Raw genomic sequence first — 23406 nt, forward strand, 5'->3', positions numbered from 1 at the left:
CACTCTAAATTCTGAGAACACTGGTATTACAACTTGTTTACTTCCTTAATAAACCCTTAATCGTGAATTTTGTCTGTGAGTTCTGTGTAGCCACTGCAATGGATTTTATAACCCAGAGAGGTAAAAGAGAGAACACTAAATAAAATAACACACCAGTCATGTGGACTTATATATATATATATATATATATGAAGTATGCCCCCAAATCTCTAGTTTTCTTTCAGTCAGGGTCTAAAGCAGGTTTGGTCGTATCAGAAGCTTAAGTAACTTGGAATGCTCTATAAAAAATACAAAATTATGCATGAACATGAATATTTATTGAGAACGAAGAAACACTTTTTTGTTAATATTAGAACAGTGACAGTTACAATAAGCAAAACTCCCAAAGTACATATATATTTTTAAATTTACAGACACCACTTATGTCATTACATAATCTGTATTACGAAGGCTCAGAAGTCGTAGGTGAAAAATACAATGAGTTTTTATTTTGAAAATGGTATAACTTTCCTAATTAAAACAATAAGCCAACACGTGGTCATATGAACGCATAGCAAGAGGTCACGAGCAACATATAACATACTCCAAGCCTTTAAGAAGCAATCCAATTTATGTTAAACATTTAGCACTTATTTCCATATCAAGTTTTTAAAGTAAAAATGCCTTTTATAAAACTTGTTCTCACACAAAGGATAAACCATTTCCTTAGCTTCAGACTGTACCTTTTATTTATGTTTAGTCACATTCTGATAATTGTCATATTTAGCCAAATTTGAAAAAAAATATCTGTAACCCTGTTCCAAATTCCCAGTACCTGGTCTATCTACTTTTTGTAGTCAAGGAATCACCTGGGGTTCTATAAGAATCAACTAGGGATCTTGTAAAAATGTAGATTTTGATTCAGTATATCTGGGGTAAATTAAATACAAGCACAAATTCACAGTAAGGGGTCCAAGTCGATGAACCCATTTGAAGCTCTTCTTGAAAGTAGCCTGGAATGACTTCCCAATCAGCATTTATACTGTTGGAACCTGTTAGAGCTACTCTGAAGAAGCCAAAGGATAAAGCTTGCTTGACTTGAGATAAAAGACATCTTTGAGGATACATGAGTTAGGAAAACAAAGTCACTGTTTTTCCTACAGCTTATACAAAACTAAATGAGCTTTACAGAGTCAGCCTGGACATACAGGTGTAGAGTAGCCAGACTGTGCATGTGATGAGTCTAGCTCCCTTCCACCTTGGAGAAGGCTATCAAGAAGATCCAGTCACTGTCAGTTATGACAGCCAGAAGTCTGTCTTTTAAGACACCATTCATTCACTGAAGAGTAGGCACTCCCATAAATGGAAATCCAGGGAAATAGAGTGAGCAATCTTGCTTAAGGCTTCCCAAATATAGTTCAGCTTGCTGAGATGTCATTAGCCCACTGATGGACTACATGCACATAATCCATTTACTTTATATTTGAACTTCAGATGGTTTCCTTGCAAAAGCATTTGAAGTTAGTTATAACATAGATATATAGATATATATATAGCAAAGCATATCTATCTTTGGTTCTATGTTTCAGAGATATATTTTTCCAAAAATAAATAGGCATGGCAGGAAAAATAATTCAACTATCTTAAGAGAAAGCCTAATATTTTATAAAAAGTAAGCAAAAAATATATAAGTGATGTATCTTTTAGGCTATTTATTCTGATTATCTTGCTTCATATTTGATACCAGTGCATTTTTAATATGATGCTGGATCATACTGTATTTAACTATACCGTATGAACACAAAAATGTTATAAAGCAAAATAGAATTTCCCCTTAAAATTTAGGATTTATGCACTCTAGAAATAAACAGGAAAGTATAACTGCTAAAATGTGTTTAAAAATGATTTGGAAGAAGCGCAAGAAAAAGAAATGAAGATGTCCACAGGTCCTAAAGATCTCAAAACTGAGCATATTCCCTAAAGTTTCCTCGTTCCAGAAAATATCTACATTTTAGAGAAAATGGTAAGGAAATTCTGTGAAAAAAAGGAATATTTATGAGTGCTCTCTATTATGGTTTAGACTCTCAGATTTAATGAGATTCATTTGTTGGTGGTCTCCTCCTCTTCTCAAATAAGATTTTTGCATCAAATAATTCTCTTTCCCTGTAGCCTAGAGTTGGTCCTTTTAGATACTTTGCTTCAGCTTCATTGTATTCTAATCCATCAACAGCAGAAATTGCACAAATGATTGCTTCTGGCAGCAGAACTTCCAAGATGAATTTAATTTTATCACCTTTAATCAATGTCAACATTCTTTCATCTATTTGTTTGCAGATTTCTTGTAAATAATTTACCACAGCATCCAACTGATCTTCATCTTCAAAGTAAGTTTCGATACAGGGCATGAATCTGTTGGCATGCAAAAATGCCTTCAGCCACCTGGACCCTTTCCTGCCTTTTAAAATGGCCAGAAGATGGCTCTCAGTTCCCTTTGCATTCACAATGAAGTCGACTAGGTTTTTGTTGGCTCGGTCACGAGCAGCCTTCATTCGGTCAGGGAGAATTTTCTGGAAGGACATTTTCTTGGTCTGCGATGTGGCCACCATAGTTTCCGCAGTATCTTCATTAGGCAGTTTGGGGAAAAGCTCCCTTATGGTATCTCTTCTCATTACCTTTCTAATTGGGTAACTGATGTCAGCTCCATAATACTCAAAAAATGAGCCCGAAAAAGAACCACAGCCTATCTTAACTCTGTAGTCACAAATGAGTGATAGGCACCAGTCAATACTTTCACTGTAATCCTCTCTGGCTTTGTCCACTAGTGCCTGTTTTTCTTTACAATCAAATTTCTTTAGTCTTCTAAAGGACACTCGAACGCCTCGCTTTTCAGGATTCAGGTTTGGCTCAACGAAAAGCACACTTGCTTTTCTCTCTTTTCGCCTAATGCTTTTAATGACTGCTGGCCAATATGGGTATTTTTGGTACTTAAACCAGACGAGGATTCCTGCCTCAAAATTACTTGGCTTATACTGAATAATAAAGCGTGGAAGTTCTTCCTCTTCCTCTTCCTCGTCGTTGTTTAATATAGAATCAGCAATCGAAGTGTAATGCAATGATGAGCCTCTACGTTCTTCAAAATCGTCACAATCCAGTCTCTCAAGACTTCTTCTACTGTTCAAAAGATAGCGCGAATAATCCATGCCATGGTTCGAAGTACTCAGTGAGCTCTGGGATTCTCCTGAAACAGGCTCAGAAGATGCCACAGCAACCATCTCAGATTCTGGGGAAGGCTGGTTCTGGCTAACAGCTATGCCTGGGTTTGAGGGACCCTCCCCAGGATCCTCGTTAATCTCTGCAAAGGTAGAGCATTCAGGAGAAGGAGCTAGAGGCTCTGGGTCAGTGTCATCTGCTTCCTCCTTAAAAGCTTTGGGCACAGAGAGAAAATCTGATGGGAAAATTGGATCAAACTTCTCATCTTTAACATATTTTTCCTCATCTTTGACTGTAGAATCCAAGGGGATAACTGTTAAGATGTCAGGCTTACTCTTGCTCTCTTTCTCATCATCATCATCATCTTCTGAAAATGAAGCCCAAGTTTGACTCCCAGTGGAGGTTTGTGATACCTTGCTTTCCCCTTCGTTTGTGCGTAACTGTGATTTCTCATCACACAGAGAATTATCACTCTCTGTAGATTCCAAAAGGCATATTGGGTTTTCATTTTCCTCTTCACTTCTGCGAAATTTTTTCAGAGGGGGTGCATCAGATTCATTTTGTGGAACACTTTGGGAGAGTGTAAGGGTCTCTACTTCACTTGAAGTGCTTGCTTGACTAAAATTTGCTCTCTCGTTCAGAATATCCAGTGCTGCTTTCAGTGATCTCTGATAGGATGTTTCCTCTCTAGGTATATCACTGACCTCTGATTTTGACCCTAGTGAGGAATAAATGTCTTCAATTTGAGATTTATCTAGATTCTTTATTTCTGTGCTTTTCACTTTAATTTTTTCATCTAGTGAGAGGATTTGAACTTCTAGGGGAAATAGCTCATCTATCTGATCATTTGATGAAGCTTCAGATTTGGATAAAACTTTTGCTGGCCATAACTGGTCTTTCCAGATGCATAAAACATACTCAGCATCCATTGTGATCTGGATTTGTGTGTCAACAGGTTATTAACAGGGGTTGAGTTATCTGATTGTCTATGCCAATGCAGGCAGGTCCTCCCCCAAACAACACTCTTCAACAGACTTCTTTCGTCTAAATAATAAAAAGGGTTTACAACTTCTGCTTCTGTGGTCTGTAGTCTTCCACCTGGATCTCCAACAGATTCTTTAGCACGTGGTTTGAATGCGACAGCACTGGAATAGGGAAGAGGAACAACAACAAAAAGTGTCAACAAAATTATTTTTCAAAAGTGGAAGGTGAGTAATTGTGATTAAGGAACATATAGACAATGTAGGATGGGGGATAAGAATTAGAGAAATGGTCATACATCACAGGTCCAAGAACGTGGCTTTATAGTGTATGTTTATTAAGAAGTACCCAAACCCATGGAAGTGGGGAGGGGCTGTAGGAGGGAACTCTATGTATTGGATACTTTGGTAGTTTAGCTTCCTAATATTACATCTTGTAATGTAATGGCTCTCCTAACTTAGCCTGCTTCAGACTTATCTAGATTCTATAAGACTCATTAAAATGAGATTTATGGCCCCCATTCTAAGCGTTTTACTAAGGCTATCTGGGATGGGCCCTAAATTCCCATCTATAATGATGTTAACGCTATACACCCAGGAGCATTCTTTGAGAAGCAGTAGCCTAACAATGCAGTTTCACAATTTTAAGCTGTAAGGGTTGCCCTATGCACCCAAAGCAGCCAGACATACAGGCACGCATTGTGCTGCTGACCAAAATGTTGGCAGTTTGAAACTAACAGCCACTTTGCAGGAGAAAGAGGGGACTTTTTATTTCCATAAAGAGTCACGGTCTCAGAAACCCACAGAGTGAATTCTACTCTGTCCTACAGGGTTGCTACGGGTCGGCATTGACACAACAGTAGTGTGTGAGTACCACCTGGACTCAGCTAATGATACAATGAGCTCATTAAAAGCTACCTTGGGCAGATTTGGGAAATGATATTATGGTTATTAACTGTTTAGGATTTCTTGAGAATCAGGCAGTTAGGCTCGGACTTCTGATAAGTCACTGTCATTAAGTCGATATCAATTCACAGTGATCCTATATGGCAAAGTAAAACGGCCGCTTTCGGTTTCTTAGACTATAAATCCTTACAGGCACCAACAGCCTCATTTTTCTCCTATGGAATGCCAGGTGGGTTTTAACTGCTGATCTTGCAGTTTGCAATTCAGTGCATAACCTACTACACCACTGGGCTGGTTCCATCATACTACCTCTACATCAGCTCCCCTGCTACCACCACCACCACCACCACAAGGAGGACTTATGACTTTTAATTATAGAATATTCTGGATGCAGGAAAAGGAGCAAGTGAAGAGTACTCCAAAATCTCAACTTTACATGGTTTTTATAGGCAACGTGGTCTTTCATTTTCAGTGCTATGGCTGAACAACAGAAAGAAAAAATAAGGTATCCCTCAAGTTTGGAACATTTTTTTTAAACATGAAATAGTTCATAGAATGAACATACTCTTACCAGTTTTCACGGGACTTGGCAGTGACTCTGGACCTGAAAGCCGCTTGTCTGGATTCTCACCCTAGCAAAGCCTTCTCCCTGCCTTTCTAGAGCTCCACTGACATGCACCTGTGGGTTGTCTGGCTTCAGGAACCTCTGATATTAACCTAGGCTGTTCAAAGAGAAAACAGGAAATTAAATCAAATCAACTAACTGGAAAGGTAAGCATGCCATTCTGAAATACAGGATCAGACAAAAATCTCACCTACAATGTGGATGATATGATTATTTTCTAGGCATGCTATTGGGTTCATATGGAAATTTTCTTTCTCAGGAAAAGTTGGAAGTAGAGCAGAAGAGTAGGCAAATAACAATGACCCCATTCCATTATGGACCTGATTTTGTAAGTTTTCGGTTTGAGTTCTACCATCAGTCCTTATGTGCGGTTTTCTGAGTTATACATGTACAATTTTTACAACAATTTTATAGTCCATTAGGAGGGGCTCTCCATTTCAGAATATCAATTTTGATGACAACAGTTTAAATACCAATCAATCCCCCAATAGTTTATCCTTCATCTGCTTCTTGATTTTCCTTCTCCCTATGTATATATGCAATTTTAATAGAATTACAAGCACACATCACATGCTGTCTCATATTCTCCTATGCAAAGTGTGTGTTAATGCTTTTTAAAGTTTTTTATTAAAAGATCATTTTATTGGTGGCTCTTATAGCTCTTATAACAGTACAAGCATCAATTTTATCAAGCATATTTGTACATATGTTGCCATCATCATTTTCTAAATATTTACTTAATATTTGAATCCTTGGTATCAACTCCTCTTTTTCCCTTCCCTGTTCCCCTCTAACCTGTGACACTTTGATAAATTATAAATTATTATTTTCATATCTTACACCAACCACTGTCTCCCTTCCGCCATGGTTTCTGTTGTTTGTCCCCCAGGGATACTGGTGGTTTTGGTGATGTGTTGATTATTGCCATCAGTTTCCTCTTCCTCTCCTCTTCTCCCCCCCCCCGACCCTTCTGGTATACCTATTCCTATTCCTGTTCCTATAATCCATGTGTCCTGAGCTTTTATCTCTTATCTGTACCTGTGCAAATCCTTCGGTCTAGCCTCAGCGAAAGGCAGGCTGGGGTCATGATACTAGGGGGTGAAGAAGCCTCAAGGAACCAGAGAAATAGTGTGTGTTTCATTGGTGCTATACTGAACCCTTGTGACCCTTCTGTGAGGGATGTCCCATTGTCTAGAGATTGATTTTGGTTCTCTGCTCCAAGCCCCTTCATTCTCAACAATATGGTTTTTATTTATTTGTTTGTTTGTTTATATTGGGTTTTCTGATGCCTGTTACCCGGTCCCAACAACACAACATGATTGCACAGGCTGGTGTACTTCTTTCATATGGGCTTGCTTCTCTGCTAGATGGCTGCTTGTTTAACTTCAAGGGTTTAAGACCTAGGATGCTATGTCTTTTGATAGGCACCATCCACTTTTTTCACCATATTTGCAACCATTCTGTCTTCAGCGATTGTGGGTAGGCAGACTAGAGAAACAAATTAATAAACACGCATATGTGTATAAGAAAGAACCTTATATAAAGAGTAATTGTATACTAAGAAAACAGCCCAGCCCAGTCCAGATCAAATCCATAAATCTGATATTAGCCCATAAGTCCCATAGCAAGCTATGAATTCATCTTCACACTCATGCAACACACGCAATGACACCGAAGGCAGGATGATCACAGGCCAGTGGGTGGAAAGCCTAATGGATCCAGTGATAGTGTGAGTATCTCAGCACTGGCAGAGGTCTCCATGTGGCTCTTTCAGCTCCAGGGCTCTAGCGTAGCTCCATGTGTCTTCTCAATAAGAATGTCTTGCGGGGAGAGAGTGTGTGTCCCACTTCCAGAAAGCTATTTATCTCCTTAGCTCCTCCAAATGAGGTCATCAAGCTGCAACCTGACTGACAGGCTAAACCCCACCCCTTCACTCTTAAGTCTCAAACTGACAACAGACTATTTAACTACCTTATGTCAGGAGGGTGAGCGTCAAGAATGCCAGGTAGTTAGAATAGTGTTCTTGCACTGAGGGAAGGCGTGGGCAGAGGGTTGAAGTCTGTCAATTACCTCAGTGTATTGCCTTATAAATATAGGTATATAGGCTAATACCTCTATTTTTATAAATTAATATATTTCCATGTACACACACCTATGCTTATACCTCTATCTATAGATTGCTTCCTAGATCTATGCCCTGGTTCCTTTTACCTTCCTCCTGCCCTACCATCACACTCACCTTCTTTAGCCTCTTTAGTCATTTCTCTCAACTAGATTGCTGTTGCTCCAACACCCCCATATTATTGCTTTTTTTGTTCACTTTGGATCCGTGATTGCTTGAAAAAAATTAGGAAATATGACAGCCACTGTCTTGTGACTAGAACCAGACCTGCAGCCTGCCCAAGGCCTTACCTTGCAGAAGGGTCATGGGGAGGAAAGAAGCCAGTCAGGGAGCACTGTGGCAATGATGAAACATACAATTTTCCTCTAGTTATTGAAAACTTCCTCCCCCTCAGTACTATGATCCTAATTCTACCTTACAAATCCGACTGGACCAGAGGATGTATGCTGGCACAGATACGAACTAGAAACACAGGGAACTCAGGACAGATGAACCCCTCAGAACCAGTAGTAAGAGTGGTGATACAGGGAGGGTGGAGGGAAGGTGAAGAGGAAAGGGGGATCAGATTACAAGGATCTACATACAACTTTCTCCCTGGGGGACGGACAGCAGAGAAGTGGATGAAGAGAGACGTCAGACGGTGTAAGATATGACCAAATAATAATAATTTATATATTATTAAGGGTTCATGGGGAAGGGGAGAACAGGGAGGGAGGGGGAAATGAGGAGCTGATACCAAGGGCTCAAATAGAAAGTAAATGTTTTGAGAATGATGAGACCAACAAATGTGCAAAAGTGCTTGACACAATGGATGTATGTGTGGATTGTGATAAGAGTTGTAAAAATTGTAAAATAAAATGATTTAATTATTTTTTTAATAAAAACCTGTCATCTAGTTGATTTAGACCCTAGAAGTGACCCTAGAAGACAAAGTTGAACTAACTCTTTGGTTTCTGAGGCTGTACATCTTTACACGGGCAGAAAGCTTTCTCCTTATCCTATGCAGAAAGTTTTTGAACTGCAGAGCTTCCAGTTAGCAGCCTAGTACATAACCCGCACGGCCACCAAGGATCCTTGCCCAAGCCCTTTTAGTCACTATCAAGTCTTTTGGGAGAAGATGGAAATTCCAGTCAGTCAGCCAGACAGCAGACTTTTCAGGTTTCTGGAATTTTCTGTGTTACACTTATGTGTTTTGTTGTGTGGGATCAGAATGTCTTCATCTCCAATGTTTCTGACTATGAAAACCTCTAGAAACTTATTGAAAATTCAAGATGCAGAACAATGTATGCAAAATAAAGTACAACTCTAAAAATAATGACCAACTAACCATTGCCAGGAGTTGGTCTGTATTCATAATGACCCATGTTTGAAAAATCACTATCAATATTTTCTATATACCATTTCAGAATTTTTTACAAATATAAATAGATGAATATTATTTGGACCACACTCAAATCATTGAAAATAATTTGACAGCCGTAAGTAGCTTCCACAGGATCTTTTATAAATTACTTTCAGTGAGGTTTATATCAAGCTCATAAAATTTTGTGTCAATATTTTCCATGATGATATGAAAAAAGAAAGGATTACATATATATTAATGATTTTTTAAATAGAGGCGGGCACAGCTTATCCTATTTCTCTAATTATACAAATAATCCTGTTAAACACTTTAGAATGTATTATGGTCTGTTGCATATATTATGCTAACATATGTATATTATACTATCAGTATATTAACATTTATCTTAAAATGAGATCATATAGTGCTTAACATTCTACAATTCGCCTTTTCTACCAACTACTACTTCTCAGACACCTTTTCAAATCACTACAGGTTCAGGTTTCCATTTACCAGTTCATAGTATTCCAGTGTACGCTTGCCTCATGCCATAGAGTATATTTTAAATTTCAAACATTTTAATTTGGATTAGAAACTAATGGAACCTTCTAGGTCACTCTAAAATTTAGAAGACATAGAAAAAAATGGTTCTTGCTGCCCAAGGTCGCCTGTGCCTGGAAGATTGATAAATAAGGAGGATACATACAGCATTTGTAATTGACAAAGCAACCAGTCTACCAGCTTGATCAGGCCCGAGAAAAATTTCACTGTCGTGATCGGCAGCATTTAAGGGCAGAGGATGTGTGTGTGTGCATGAATGTATTTATGTGCCCAAACAAAATGGGTGTACATTTTCAACCTCCTTTTTCTGTTATCATAAAATTCATGAAAACAACTCAAAATATGCTGAAATACGTTTCAAAAATAATAACCTGACCACCCAGAAATGCTTACTGTTAATTTCACTCTGCACTTTTTGTTTGTAATCCTACACATAGACACGCATATATTATGTGCAAATGTTTTTACTCAAGTTATACATTTGATCCCCTTTCCACATACACGTGGCAGACACAAAAAATTGTGTCATTCAGTTTCCATAGTCCCCATGCTGTCACATATTTCTGTCAATAATTTTTCTGTGCAAATTAACAGACACTTCAACATTCAAATAATATTATAGCAAACATACAAGCTTTGAATGTGAAGTCAATAAATTAGCATGAACGGTCATGCCCCACTGAAGTCTTAATTTAGAGACTGAAATCTGATCACCCCTTCTCTTGCTGTGGAGTTGTAAATCATTGAGAGATACAAAAATTCCTGAGGATTAATTTCTTCCCAAAAAACACCAGCAATTCTCTCATAACCACACACCCAAGAACACAGTTTCTATTTTTCTCATCTTTACTCTAGGACTCTGAGAAGGTCCCAGAATAGAATTAGCTTTAAGACAGCCATTACCTTGACGCTTCTTGTCAGCTGCAGCCTGTGTGAAATGCAGCTCCTCCTGCAAGACTGGCCAAGCACTGCTCACTTCCAAGCTTCTCAGGGGATGCTCCGCCCCCGCCCTGTGATGAACAAGGCCGAAGGCCCTTCCCTGAATTGGAGGAGGACGAATTGCTAAATTAAACTGTTGAAGTGTTAAGGGGTAGACATGTTCTCTTTTAAAGAACTTTAAAGTGAAAGGGCAACAAGTGTCGGTTTAGTGTCCCTACAAATCCTTAGGGTGGGCTGATTTCTTGGGGTACAGGGACAGAGAGTGGCAAATCATTTTAGTTTATAATAATCAGACCCAGTTAAAAAGCCTATGTGTACTCTCAAACATGTGTGCGTGTTTCTCTGACACATTATCTCTACAGATGAATGTCAGACTGAGTTAGTCCAGCTTCTTAAAAATGCCTAGGAGGATTTTTATTCTGTTTGGATCAAAGCTTTACATTACTTTATGGAGAATAACTTCTTTGTAATATATATAATATTTTTTGGTTTCTAAGACATAGCATATCTCTCCTTTTATATTCAGAAAAGTTTCAGAGATTTCTTCCTGAACAGATATTTCTGACCAGAGGCTAAGGAAAAAATTGTTTGGAAAACAAGTATTCACTTCTCATGCCCTTATAACATACTGGGTACCTTAGTGGCATAGTGGACTACAGGTTGGACTGCTAACCCAAAAGTCAGCAGTTCGAACCCACCAGCTGCTTGATAGAGAAAGACGAGACTCCCTCCTACTATAAAGAGTTAAAGTGTTGGAAATCCTAAGTTTTTGTTATCGGCAGGTCTTTTTCCTATTTTGCGTTGTTTTAACTTGGGCAATTCAATGAGGGACCTTTTTGCACATCTGTATTTCTGTGGGTTTTTTTCCTTTGTTATCTATTGTGTACATTTTGTTCATCATCAAAATATTTTTTCATTGAATAAAAGTCCAATTTTGAATTCATTAGTTACAATTGGGGAATGCCGATATCTGGCAATGAAGTGTTTACATTGGCTTGTATGTCAGGTACTCTGCATTATTGTTGTCATGTGCCCCCATGCCTGTGTTGACTCGGAGCTACCCAAGGGATGAGGACCACTGTCCCATGCGATCTGTTAGGTCGGGGTCTTCACAGAGGCAGACGATAAGATCTTTCTCCCATAGAGTGAGACGTATGTAATATAAACAACTCCTAAATCCCAGAGGCTTGGCTCAAATAGAGTTTCTTTTACTAATGTCAAGGTTCAATATGGGGCACCAAGCAGTCAAAATGAGGAAGGGTTCTGTTCCCTGTCATCAGTAAGAGACCCAGCCTTCTTCCAGCCTAGCTTCTATAATCTTCTCCACCCTTGGAAGACTCAACTGCATTTTTTGCACCTGGCTGACAGTTTAAAAACAGGGAGCTTGGAGAATCATGTGGAATGTTTTAGAGACTAGATCTAGCAAACATCACTTCTGGCTGCAGTCCGCTAGCCATAACTCAAGCATGGAGCCCCACCTGTCACCGAGGCTAGGGGATATAGTCTTCCTATTATCCCAGAAATAAAATGAAACAGAGTCTGGTGAATATGTAGCATTCTCTCTGCTATAAGGTATTTTCCCTTTCCAATTTTTAAAGACATCTGGTATTAGTTGAATGCTATATTCATAAACATGTGTCAGATTTATAATCATTTGGAAAGAAACACATATTTAGTTTACTCTAGAGCCACTTTGCATTATTCCTCATTAGCAAAAGGCCAGTTGTTTGGAAGGCAACAATGTGAACTCCTAAATCTATTTCTCAGACTCCCTTGCTGAAAAAACATGTGATAAAATTATTTTGCCAAAGAATACAAGCAAAAAATCATGAGGATCTAGCAGCAGCACCTGGACAGGGCTCTGCCATTTTCCTTTCCTCTTTTCTTCTCCCTATAAATTCTGAGCTTGGTATACAGAGTTAAGGTAGCTATTCTAGATCAAGAAGTAAAGAAGTGACTTTAAAGAAAGCTCTTTAGCCTCTGAATAATGGGGCCATTTTACCCCAGTCTCTTACCCTTTAACATAGAACAATAAAATTCTATATTAGCGCTATCATTGTGTTGTCTACTTTTTCTTTCTAGCTGTAGAATAGCTGATTATGAACAAAAATAATATTATTTGTATTAGAGAATAAGCCCTTCCCAAGCTTTCAAAGTATTACTACATAGATTATGAAGAGTAACAACAAAAAGAGTAACACACCCATTTTTCACTTATTGAGATGGTTAAGTTCCAAAGAAAGAGTTGTTATTAACAAATCAGTATTATGTACAAATGGAGCATGATCATGTCACATCACAAAATGAAGGATGACTACAAATTACATTAAATAACTGCTAAACTACAGTACATAATTGCTCAGCCACTGAGAATCATGGCCAAGTCAAGGTGGTACAACCAGAGTTACTCTTGCATAAAACTTAGTGTTCATTATTCCCATATATATGTCACTAATGCAAAATAATCAGCCGATTTTTACTACTATTGTAATTGGGAAATGTAGGCTAATGAGATCATCTGTAAGTGAGAGGTAAGAATATCTATGAGGGAGACCTCAAAAAGTTGCAGAAAAAATCATTATCTTTTAATTCCATGTTTCCATGTACTTTCTGAAGACCCATTATATGTGAATTTATTTAAATGAAGAGTTATACCCAGTCCTATGTTTATTACATGTAATATTACTGATGTTGTCTTCTAATTGCACATGCTTAGAAAAAGAAAAAAATCAAATGCACATAAAATAGTCATTACTTTAAAGCTGTAGTTTATAAGTGTTTTGTTTACATTATGAATTGCATACAAATGAGAGGATACTACACCACCTCCCCATGTTCCATATAAAAGGTAAAGAAAAATAATATCTTCATGGATTCAGATCTCACTATTTTGTTAACAGAGAAAAATTACAACCAATAATAATAACTTATGATAATGTCTATTATTATTGTAGTTGTTGTTAGGTACTATCAAGTTGATAGCTAATGCACAATGACCATATATACAACAGAAAGAAACCCAGCCTGTTCCTGTGCCATCTTCACAATTGTTCTATGTTGAAACCCATTGTCAATCCATGTCACTAAGTGTCTTCCTCTTTTTTTTCTACTTTACAAACTATCATACAATGTCTGTCTCCAGGGATTAGTCCCTCCTGACAAATGTCCAAAGGATATGAGACAAAGTCCCACCATCCTTGTTTCCAAAGAGTAGTCTGACTGTACTTCTTCCCAAACAGTTTGATAGTCTAGCAGTGGGTGGTTTATTACATGTTCTCTGGTTACACCACAATTCAAATGCATCAATTCGTTCTTGGGTTTTGCTTACTCATTGTTCTGCTTACATATAAATATAAATAAATTGCATATATATTGAATGAAAATACAAAGGATTTGGTTAGGTACGCCATAGCCCTAAAAGTTACATCTTTGCTGCTCATCATTCTAAAGAAGTTTCATCATCAGATTTTCTCAATGTAGATCATTTAATTTCTTAAAAAATGCTTCCATGGATATTGATTATTGATACAAGTAAAATGAAACATTTTTCTCCATTTATCATGATGTTGCTTTTCGTTTTATTTATATTGAGGTGCAATCCATATTTAAAAATGTAATTCTTTTAGTCAGGATTAGAGGAAGATTAACAATATGCTATATGCAGATGACACAAACTTAGTTACTGAAAATGAAGAGGACTTGAAGCACTTATTGATGACAATCAAAACTATAGCCTTAAGTATGATTATTATAGGTTTTGTAGTGATAAGAACTAGTATCTAAAATACATTATTTGTCAGGCACTGTTCTAAGGTCTTGGCATGTTATTTTGTTCAATAGTGTTTAAGAAGTTTATGTTTTACAAAGGCACCTAATTAATATGTGGCAATAAGTATTGAACATAAAACCTATCTTGTAAACATGAACTACATTGTACTAACATCATTTCAAAGGAAAATGTTCTATAAAAGTGTGCTGGATGCATAGGTAAATGAATTTGAAGTAATTTTCTCTTGGAAGTCATTGGAAATTAAGAGAGAATGTATCTGGCTCTACATCTACCTTGCTATATTTACACCTTTACACATCAAGAAAAGATAAAGCATCATACTTCTAGAGTCTGATTTATACAATTTGGAAATGATTTTGACAGATTCCTTTGTTGTGTGGTTATGATTAGAACTACACGAGTTTTCAAGCCAATAATAAAATTCTCCTTTTGGAAGCAATTCTTCTGGAGGGGTTGAGATATAAAATGGTACCTCCTCATTTTTTTTGCCAAATATTCTTCATTCACTCAACATTTTCTGCATATTTATGTGCCAGGTACTATTATAGCCACTGCAGATAAGTCATAAGCTGTGTTCACTCTTCAATAGAAGGGATTGTACAGGGAGTGACTCATGGCAGGGGTGGGGGGGCACCAATCGTCACTTTAGATGATGAAGTAAAAGAGCTGAGCATAAATTTCAAAGGGCAGGTACAGAAAATGAAATATTATAATAAACTGTGCACCGAATGTGAAGAACACACTCAGCATTTCTCTGGAAGAAGTAGGGGAACACAATTCCAGCTTTGAGTTGCACTATTGAAAGATGCAGGAGCCACTTTGTGGATGAAAGATGAGGCTTTCTACTCCCCCAAAGAGTTACAGTCTCGAGGGATGAACAACAGAAACGTAGTCTAAGGGAGAGAGCGGATGGTGTAAGATATGAAAATAATTATAATTTATAACTTGTCAAGGGGCCATGAGAGTGGGAAGGTAAGGGACGGAGGAAAAAAAAGAGGAGCTGATATCAAGGGCTCAAGCAGAAAGAAAATGTTTTGAAAATGATGATGACAACATATGTACAAATGTGTTGATGCAATGTATGGATTGTGATAAGAGCTGTAAGAGACTCCAATAAAATGATTATTAATTTTTTTAAAGAGCCACAGTCTCTAAATCCATGGGGGCAATTCCACCCTGCCCTATAGGGTTGCTATACACTAGAATAGTGAGTGACAAGAAACATCAAAAGATCAAAGCAATCCACAAAGCCCACATACTACTTTGGTGAGTAGCAAATGAGATCTTAAACATTCATGGATAGCCATATAAGGTGCAACTATTGGTGTCCTTCTGTTCAGTGCAAAGGCAAGTAATGAAAATTGAAAACACATGGAAATAATTACTCTAATGGAATTTGTGAAAATCAGCAATTCTGTACCTAGATTTAGATGATTCCTGGGTACCACCACCAACTACTATGAATGGCATCAAATTACCAAGTCCTTCCAAAATCAAGGGAAGTCAATAGCCTTGTTATCAGACAGAGAGCACTGTAAAGTCTATTATGGCAGGTATAGTTAGATTAAAATGTAACAGCTTATTATTTGACCTCATTTTTTACCTATTCAAACAGTGTTTTTTACAAAAGTGAAAGGGAAATACACCTGGAGTAAGCTTTTAGAGAATCCCTTCTGAGCACAGACTAGGGGTGTGACTAGCCTTGCTATCATGCAGAGTGCATTAGAAAAGGGATTACTGCACATGCAGTTAGGTTAAAATTGGAAACCTTATCATTTGATCTCCCTTTTGACCCATTTTAAATTTGTTCTAGTTTTTAATACTTTCTGTTTTCTAGTCAATGGTGGTTTTTCTCTACTTTGTTTTTGTTAAATTTTTCTTTGTTTTGGGGGGTATGTTTTTCTGTATATGAAATCCAGGATAGGTAAATCTAAAGACAGAGTAACTGGAAAAATGGTTTCTTGGGAGTATGGCAAGGGAGGTTGGGGACAAAAGGGAAAATAATAACAATAAGTACAAGAAAGAAGAAAATGTTCTAAAATTGATTGTGGTAATGATTGTACAACTTTTCTTGATCTAACTGAATGATTGAATTATATGGTATGTGAAATAGTGCCAATAACATTATTTTAATTTTGTTTCTATAAAAAAAAGTTCCTGGCAAGATCAGGAGGGAAATGGGGAATGAAACTAAACATCATGAATAAAATTGAAAAAAGATAAAAAACAGGCTTGCTGGATATACCATCTGGTAGAATCTTTAAGAATATGGCCCTTGGTGACTCTTTCAGATATGGAACTTCACTCCTCTCTGTAGCTCAGTTATCAGCCAAACAATAATAGACAATTCTTAAGGGGAACAAATCCACTATTGAGGTACATACCCCGTAGAGTAATCAAGTACTTGGGTTCAGTGAGGCAGCATTTACTGAAAGTTAAATTTCAGAAGGGATAGGAAAGAGAGAGGAAGGGTGTCAGGAAACATGGAGAGGAGGTGGGATAGGTGATGCTCAATTGAAGGATTTGTAACAAATGTGATGAAACAATGTGTATGAATCTGTTAAATGGAAAACCGATTATCTACTCTGTAAGATTTCACTGAATTTTCTATTAAAAAAAAGAGCAAAGAATTGGTCAATATTGAACCATTTCAAGCAATTGCATGTGATAAAGAACCAATGGTACTGAAAGAAGTCCAAAGTGCTTTGACGTTATTAGTTTTTTTTTAAAGGCTCCTAGGAATTGAAGGGATACCAGTTGAAACAGTTAAATGAACTGATGCAACATTAAGAACACTCACTTGTTTATGCTAAGACATTTAGAAGATTTGGTCATTGTACTGCTGAGAATCTATTTATTCCTGTTCCAGAAAAGTGATCCAATAGAATGTGGAAATTCTTGAACAATAGTACGTAGTACATGCAGGTAAATTCTGCTTAAGATTGGTTTTAAATGATTGCAGCAATACAAGGAGAAGGAGCAGACATAAATCCATGCTGGGTTTAGAAGAGGGAGTAGAATAATGAATAGCATTGCAAAGTCAGAGGGATCTTGGCTGAAAACATGGCACACCAGAAAGATATTAACTTGTGTCTTTTTGAATGTGCAAAGGTGGATAATAAAATACCTATGGCTCACACTGCAAAAAATTGGGATTCCCAAACACTTCATTGTGCTCACATGGAACCTATAAATCACAAGGCACTCATTTAAACAGAACAAGGGAATGTGGTATGATTTAAATCCAGAAAGGTATGAGTCAGGTTTGCATCTTTCAATACTTATTCAACCTATATGCTGAGCAAATAAGTCTAGAAGCTAGTTTGGCTATAGGTTAGGTGATGTGCTTCTTCTACAATGTCAATGGTTCAAACCCACCAGGTACTCCATGGGAGAAGTTGAGGCTGTCTGAACCTCTAAAAATGTACAGTCTCGATAGGATTTCTGGGAAGATGGAGATGGCATGACACATACCAGAGGGACTTCGCAGAATTCAGCCCAGGAGAGTTGCTTAGAAGGAAATTCAATGCTGCTGGAATACAGCAGGAGCATTATAAAGATAAGTAGGAAAAGACTCACGGGGTTTTGAGGAGCTGGGGGCTTTTGGCTTTCCTCAATGGAGACAGGCTGGGGTTTCACCTTGGCCCCGCAACTGTCCCTACTGGAGCCAGGACCATTTGAAGCCCGTAGAAGGGCTTGGTCTCAACACAGCCACAGTTTGCGGCCGCCTGCCACGGGGAAGAGTCTGGACCCTTGCAGGTCCATGAGCAGGGATCAGGGTTCAGCTATATTGTGACTTTTGTTTCCATTTCTTTTCTCTATCTGCCCACACTCTTAGAGGACTGCGCAGGGGCTTTTTCTCAACACAGTCACAGCTTGCTTATGCCATATCAGGGCAGACACTAAATCCTCGCAGCTCTAGGACAGGATCAGGACTCAACTACATTGCTGCTTTTGCTTTCCTCTTTTCACTATATCCCAGCACAATTATCAGCAGGCTTACTTTAAAATTTTTTCTCCTCATTGTCTCTTTCCTGTTTTCACACACTCCACTGCTGACCTCCAGAACACTCCCCTTGCCTAGGGCATTGACACCTGTGCCAGACCCAGCTACGTGAGCTCCAACCTGTGAAGCTAGCCCAAGGCTAGAAAAAGCCCTGCTGACCTCCACCAGGGGATACTCTGCCCAAGTTCTTACTGGGGAATTCCTGCCTGTATGTCTGGGACCCTAAGGCAGCCCAGCCAACACTTGTCAACAATCCAAGCTGCTTCAAGAACCTCTGTCCACAACCTCCCCAACACCAAAGCAGGCAACCCACCAGCCTTCTGGGGCAATACTCTGAGAGGGAAGCCACAGGAGGATAAAGTGGTAGGTTAATTCCATAGTGAAATTAGCTATATGCAGTTTGAAGAACATTCCTACAAGTCTCCCAGAGAGAGCCAGTGTTCTTCGATTCCCTGGAGAATGGCACCTGGCTCCTCTAAATCAACGCAATGCAAACAGCCGGCAGCCACAACTTCAAAGAAAAAAGAGGAGAAACAAAAGGCAATGGCAGAAGATGCCCCGAACATAACGACATGCACAGAAGAAGCAGACTGCTTCAGAAAGAAATTTTCAGAAAACTGCTTGGAGTCATGCAGGATATGAGGGAAACAATAATAGGAAGAGGATGAAATGATAGATAATTTAAAGGGCATACACCATAGGGAAATACAGGAGCTTAGGGAGGAGATAACAAAAACCATTAGCAGAAACACGGATGTTGAGAATCGACTGGAGGGAGCAGAGAGCCACATCAGTGACTTGGAGGACAGCCAAGCAGACTTTAACAGATGCGATCAAAAATCTAATAAGATAATCAGAGAAGCTGAAGAAAACTTAAGAGCTATGTCTGATGCTATGAAGCAGAACAAAATCAGGATCATTGGCTTACCAGAGGAAGACACAACAAAGAAGTTATCTGCAAAATAGTGAGAGAATTCTTGGAGGAAAGCTTCCCCAGCTTAATGAATGAAAACCAGGCAACCATTCAGGAGACTGAAAGAACACCAGCTAGACGGAATACCAAGAAGAAGTCACCAAGGGCCATAATAGTTAAACTATCCAATTTTGAGGAAAAGGATAAAATCATGAGAGCAGCTAGGGAAAAACAAGCAATCACATATAAACTCTCCCAAATAAGAATATGCTCAGACCTATCAGCAGAAACGATGAAGAAGAGGAGAGAGTGGAGTAACATATTCTAAAAATTGAAGGAAAACAATGCAAATCCAAGAATCCTCTACCCAGCCAAATTACTGATCAAGATAGATGGAGATGTAAGAGTCTTCCCAGACAGCAAAATCTCAAAGAATACGTTAAAAGCAACCCAGCCCTACAAAAGATGCTTGCCGTCCCAGTATGTGCAGAAGAACACCACTCACCAAGCTTAAATAATAGACCACCATGTAGAACAACCTAACCCAGAAGGCAACAAAGAGAAAAACACCAAGATAGCATTATAGCGTTGGATTTAGGACAGAAAGACGTCAAGAATGATAACCACACACACACACACACACACACACACACACACACAAAACAAACTAATGAGAAAGGAAAGTAGGAAAACACCTAACACAAAAAGTATAAGATGACATGACAGTGTCCTCAGATGGAGATAATAACCCTATCAATGGCCTGAAATCAGGCATTGAAAGACTGAGACTAGCAGACTGACTTAGAAAACACAGCCCATCAATCTGCTGCCCACAGGAGACACATCGCAAGGCTACAGACAAAAGTAGGCTGAGAATCAAAGGCTGGAGAAAATCATATCAAGCACACAACAATTCTAAAAAAGTAGGGTTTGCAATACTAATCTCGGATAAAATTGACCTCAAAGTGCAAACCATAAAAAGAGATAAGGATAGACACCATATAATAATCACGGGAATGGTAGACAAAGAACCACTAAGCATTGTAAACATATATTCCCCGAATGAGAGACCTGCTGAATACATCAACCAAATATTTCAAAAGATGAAAAAAGAAATCACAACCTCAAAAATTACAGTGGGTAACTTCAATGCACTGCTTTCTGAGGAAGATAGATCACAGAACAATAAACTCAACAAGGAGGCTAGAGCTCTAAGCACTACAATTAGACAATTTGACCTGATAGATATTTACAGAGTTTTTCATCCAAATACAAATAAAATTCATATTCTTCTCAAGCCCACAGGGCACAGATTCGAAGATAGATCACATGCTGGGGCATAAGGCGAATCTATATAAATTTAAGCACATTGATATCATATAGACCTCTCTGACCACTGTGCCATAAGGCTGGAAATCAACTAAAGGAAACGAAAAATCAAGAGCAAACAATTGGAGAATGAATAACTCTCTACTGAAAAAGAATGCGTACTGACACAGATTAGAAATGAAATTAGGAAATTTATTGAAATCATCGAGAATGAGCACATGACGTACCAAAACTTATGGAACACAGCAAAAGCAGTTATCAGAGAAAGGTTCATAGCAATACAGGCACAACTGAGAAAGGGAGACTCATGATTGATATGCTGACACAAAATTTACAACAACTAGAGAAGAGTCAGCAGGACAATCCTACTGATAGCAAAAGAAAAGAAATTATAAAAATCAAGGCTGAGATTCAGGAGAGGGAAAATAAGAAAAGTATGGAAAATAATTAATGCTGCTAAAAGTTGGTTCTTTGAAAGGATAAACAGAATTGACAGACCGCTCGCAAACCTAACAAAAGAAAGGAGGGAACAAATATTAATAGCAAGAATAAGGGATGAAAGAGGGGACATTACAACAGACCCTAATGAAATCAAAAGGATAATTATTCAGTATTATGAAGGACTGTACTCCAATGAATTCAACAATTTGGAAGACATGGACAAATTCTTGGAAAAACAATCCCTCCCTAGACTATCCTCGATGGACGTGAAGAATCTCAACAGACCAATAGCAATAGAAGAAATAGACAAGGTTATCGAGGGATTACCAACAAAAAAAATCCCTGGACCAGATGGCTTCACTGGAGAATCCTTCCAAGCATTTCGGGAAGAACTAAGAACAATTCTATACAAACTCTTCCAGAATGTAGAAAAGGATGGCAAACTCCCAAACTCCTTCTATGAAGCTAGTATAACTCTGATACCAAAACCGGGCAAGGATCCCACAAGAATCAAGAACTACAGACCGATATCCCTAATGAACATCAATGCAAAAATTCTTAACAAAACATTAGTCAACAGAATACAAAAGTACATCAAACAAATAATCCACCTTGACCAAGTAGGATTCATACCAGGGATGCAGGGATGGTTCAACATACAAAATACCATTAGTATTATTCATCACATTGACATGAAAAAGTTAAGAATCACATGATAATATAAATAGATGCAGAGAAAGCATCTGACAACATCCAACACCAATTCCTGTTTAAGACACTTGAGAAGATAGAAATGGAAGGAAAATTCCTCCAGACAATACAAGCTATATATAAAAAAGCAACAGCAAACGTGGTAGTCATTGGAGAAAAGACTAACACAATCCCACTGAAAAGGGGGACCAGACAAGGATGCCCCTTGTCCCCACTCTTATTTAATATCGTGCTGGAGGTTTTAGCTAAGAGCAAAGGCAAAGAAAATACATCACAGGTATTCGTCAGTGGAAGGAATAGGTGAAACTATCATTATTTGTAGATGATTTGATTTTATATATGGAAAATCCCAAAGGCTCCACAAGGGGAGTACTGGAAGCAATAGAGGAGTTTGGCAGAGTGGCAGGATAGAAGATCAACAAACAGAAGTCCACCAGACTGTTATACACATCAGATAGGACCACAGAAAAGGAGATCAAAAAGGTTGTACCCTTCAGAATATCCAAACACAAATTGAAATATCTAGGGATATACCTGACTAAAAGAACAAAAGATCTATATAGGGAAAACTATAGAACACTATTACAAGAAACCAAGAGCAGCCTTAACAAATGGATAAATAACCCATGCTCGAGGATTGGAAGACTCAATATAGTCTTGATGTCAGTTCTGCCAAAGGCACTATATAAATTTAATGCAATCCTGATACATTACCTTCATCTTTCATCAAAGAAATGGAAAAACTGATTACCAATTTCATATGGAGAGGGAAGAAGCCTCGAATTAGCATATAAGTCCTCAAGAAGAAGGACACAGTGGGAGGGCTTGTTTTACCTGACTTTAGCACCTATTATACAGCCACAGTTGTCAAAACTGCATGGTATCAGTACAATGACAAATACTCAGACCAATGGAAAAGAACTGAAACCCCAGAAATAAAATCATCAGCATACAGACACCTGATCTTTGATAAAGGCCCAAAAATATCCAATGGGAAGCAGATGCTTTCTTTAACAAGTGGTGCTGAAAAAATGTATATTTACCTGCAGAAAAATGAAGCAAGACCCTTATCTCACTCCATGCACAAGAATAAACTCAAGGTGGATCACTGACCTTGAAGTTAAACCCTAAATTATTACAGTCATCAATGAGGGAATTGGGACCAACTTGAGAACTTTGGCACAGGGAATACATAGGCTATCAGAAATAGGGAAGGACACAAACATAGAGGAGGCACAAATTGAAAAATGGAATATACTGAAGATAAAACATCTGTGTACATCTAAAGAATTCACCAAGAGAGTAATAAGAGAGTCCACAGACTGGGAAAACATCTTTAGCAATGACACCTCAGACAAAGGCCTTATTACTAAAATCTACAATACTCTGCTAGCTTCCTAAAAGAAAAAAAACTAATTGCCCACTGAGGAGATGGTCAAAGGACCTGAGCAGAAGTTTCACAAGGGCAGAAAATCTTAATTGCCAACAAACATATGAGAAAATGTTCCAGATCTTTAGGCATAAGAGAAATGCAAATTAAAACAACAATGAG

At 38.1% G+C, this 23406-nt stretch overlaps 1 protein-coding gene across 2 annotated transcripts in view; it reads right to left on the reverse strand.

Moving 5' to 3' along the window:
- Positions 1-339: 339 nt before the first annotated feature.
- The window catches only part of PWWP3B (PWWP domain containing 3B), a 50671-nt gene continuing 27604 nt past the window's right edge, over positions 340-23406 (reverse strand). For both annotated transcript variants that reach the window (XM_075539082.1, XM_075539083.1), the window contains 3 exons: positions 10629-10764; positions 5647-5797; positions 340-4334 (listed from right to left, as the gene is read on the reverse strand). In XM_075539082.1, coding sequence (XP_075395197.1) covers positions 2070-4118 — 2049 coding nt within the window. In that variant the 5' untranslated portion in view covers positions 4119-4334; positions 5647-5797; positions 10629-10764 and the 3' untranslated portion in view covers positions 340-2069. The remainder of the gene's footprint in view (positions 4335-5646; positions 5798-10628; positions 10765-23406) is intronic.

This window comes from Tenrec ecaudatus, chromosome X (assembly GCF_050624435.1).
Source record: "Tenrec ecaudatus isolate mTenEca1 chromosome X, mTenEca1.hap1, whole genome shotgun sequence".
Taxonomy (NCBI): Eukaryota; Metazoa; Chordata; class Mammalia; order Afrosoricida; family Tenrecidae; genus Tenrec; species Tenrec ecaudatus.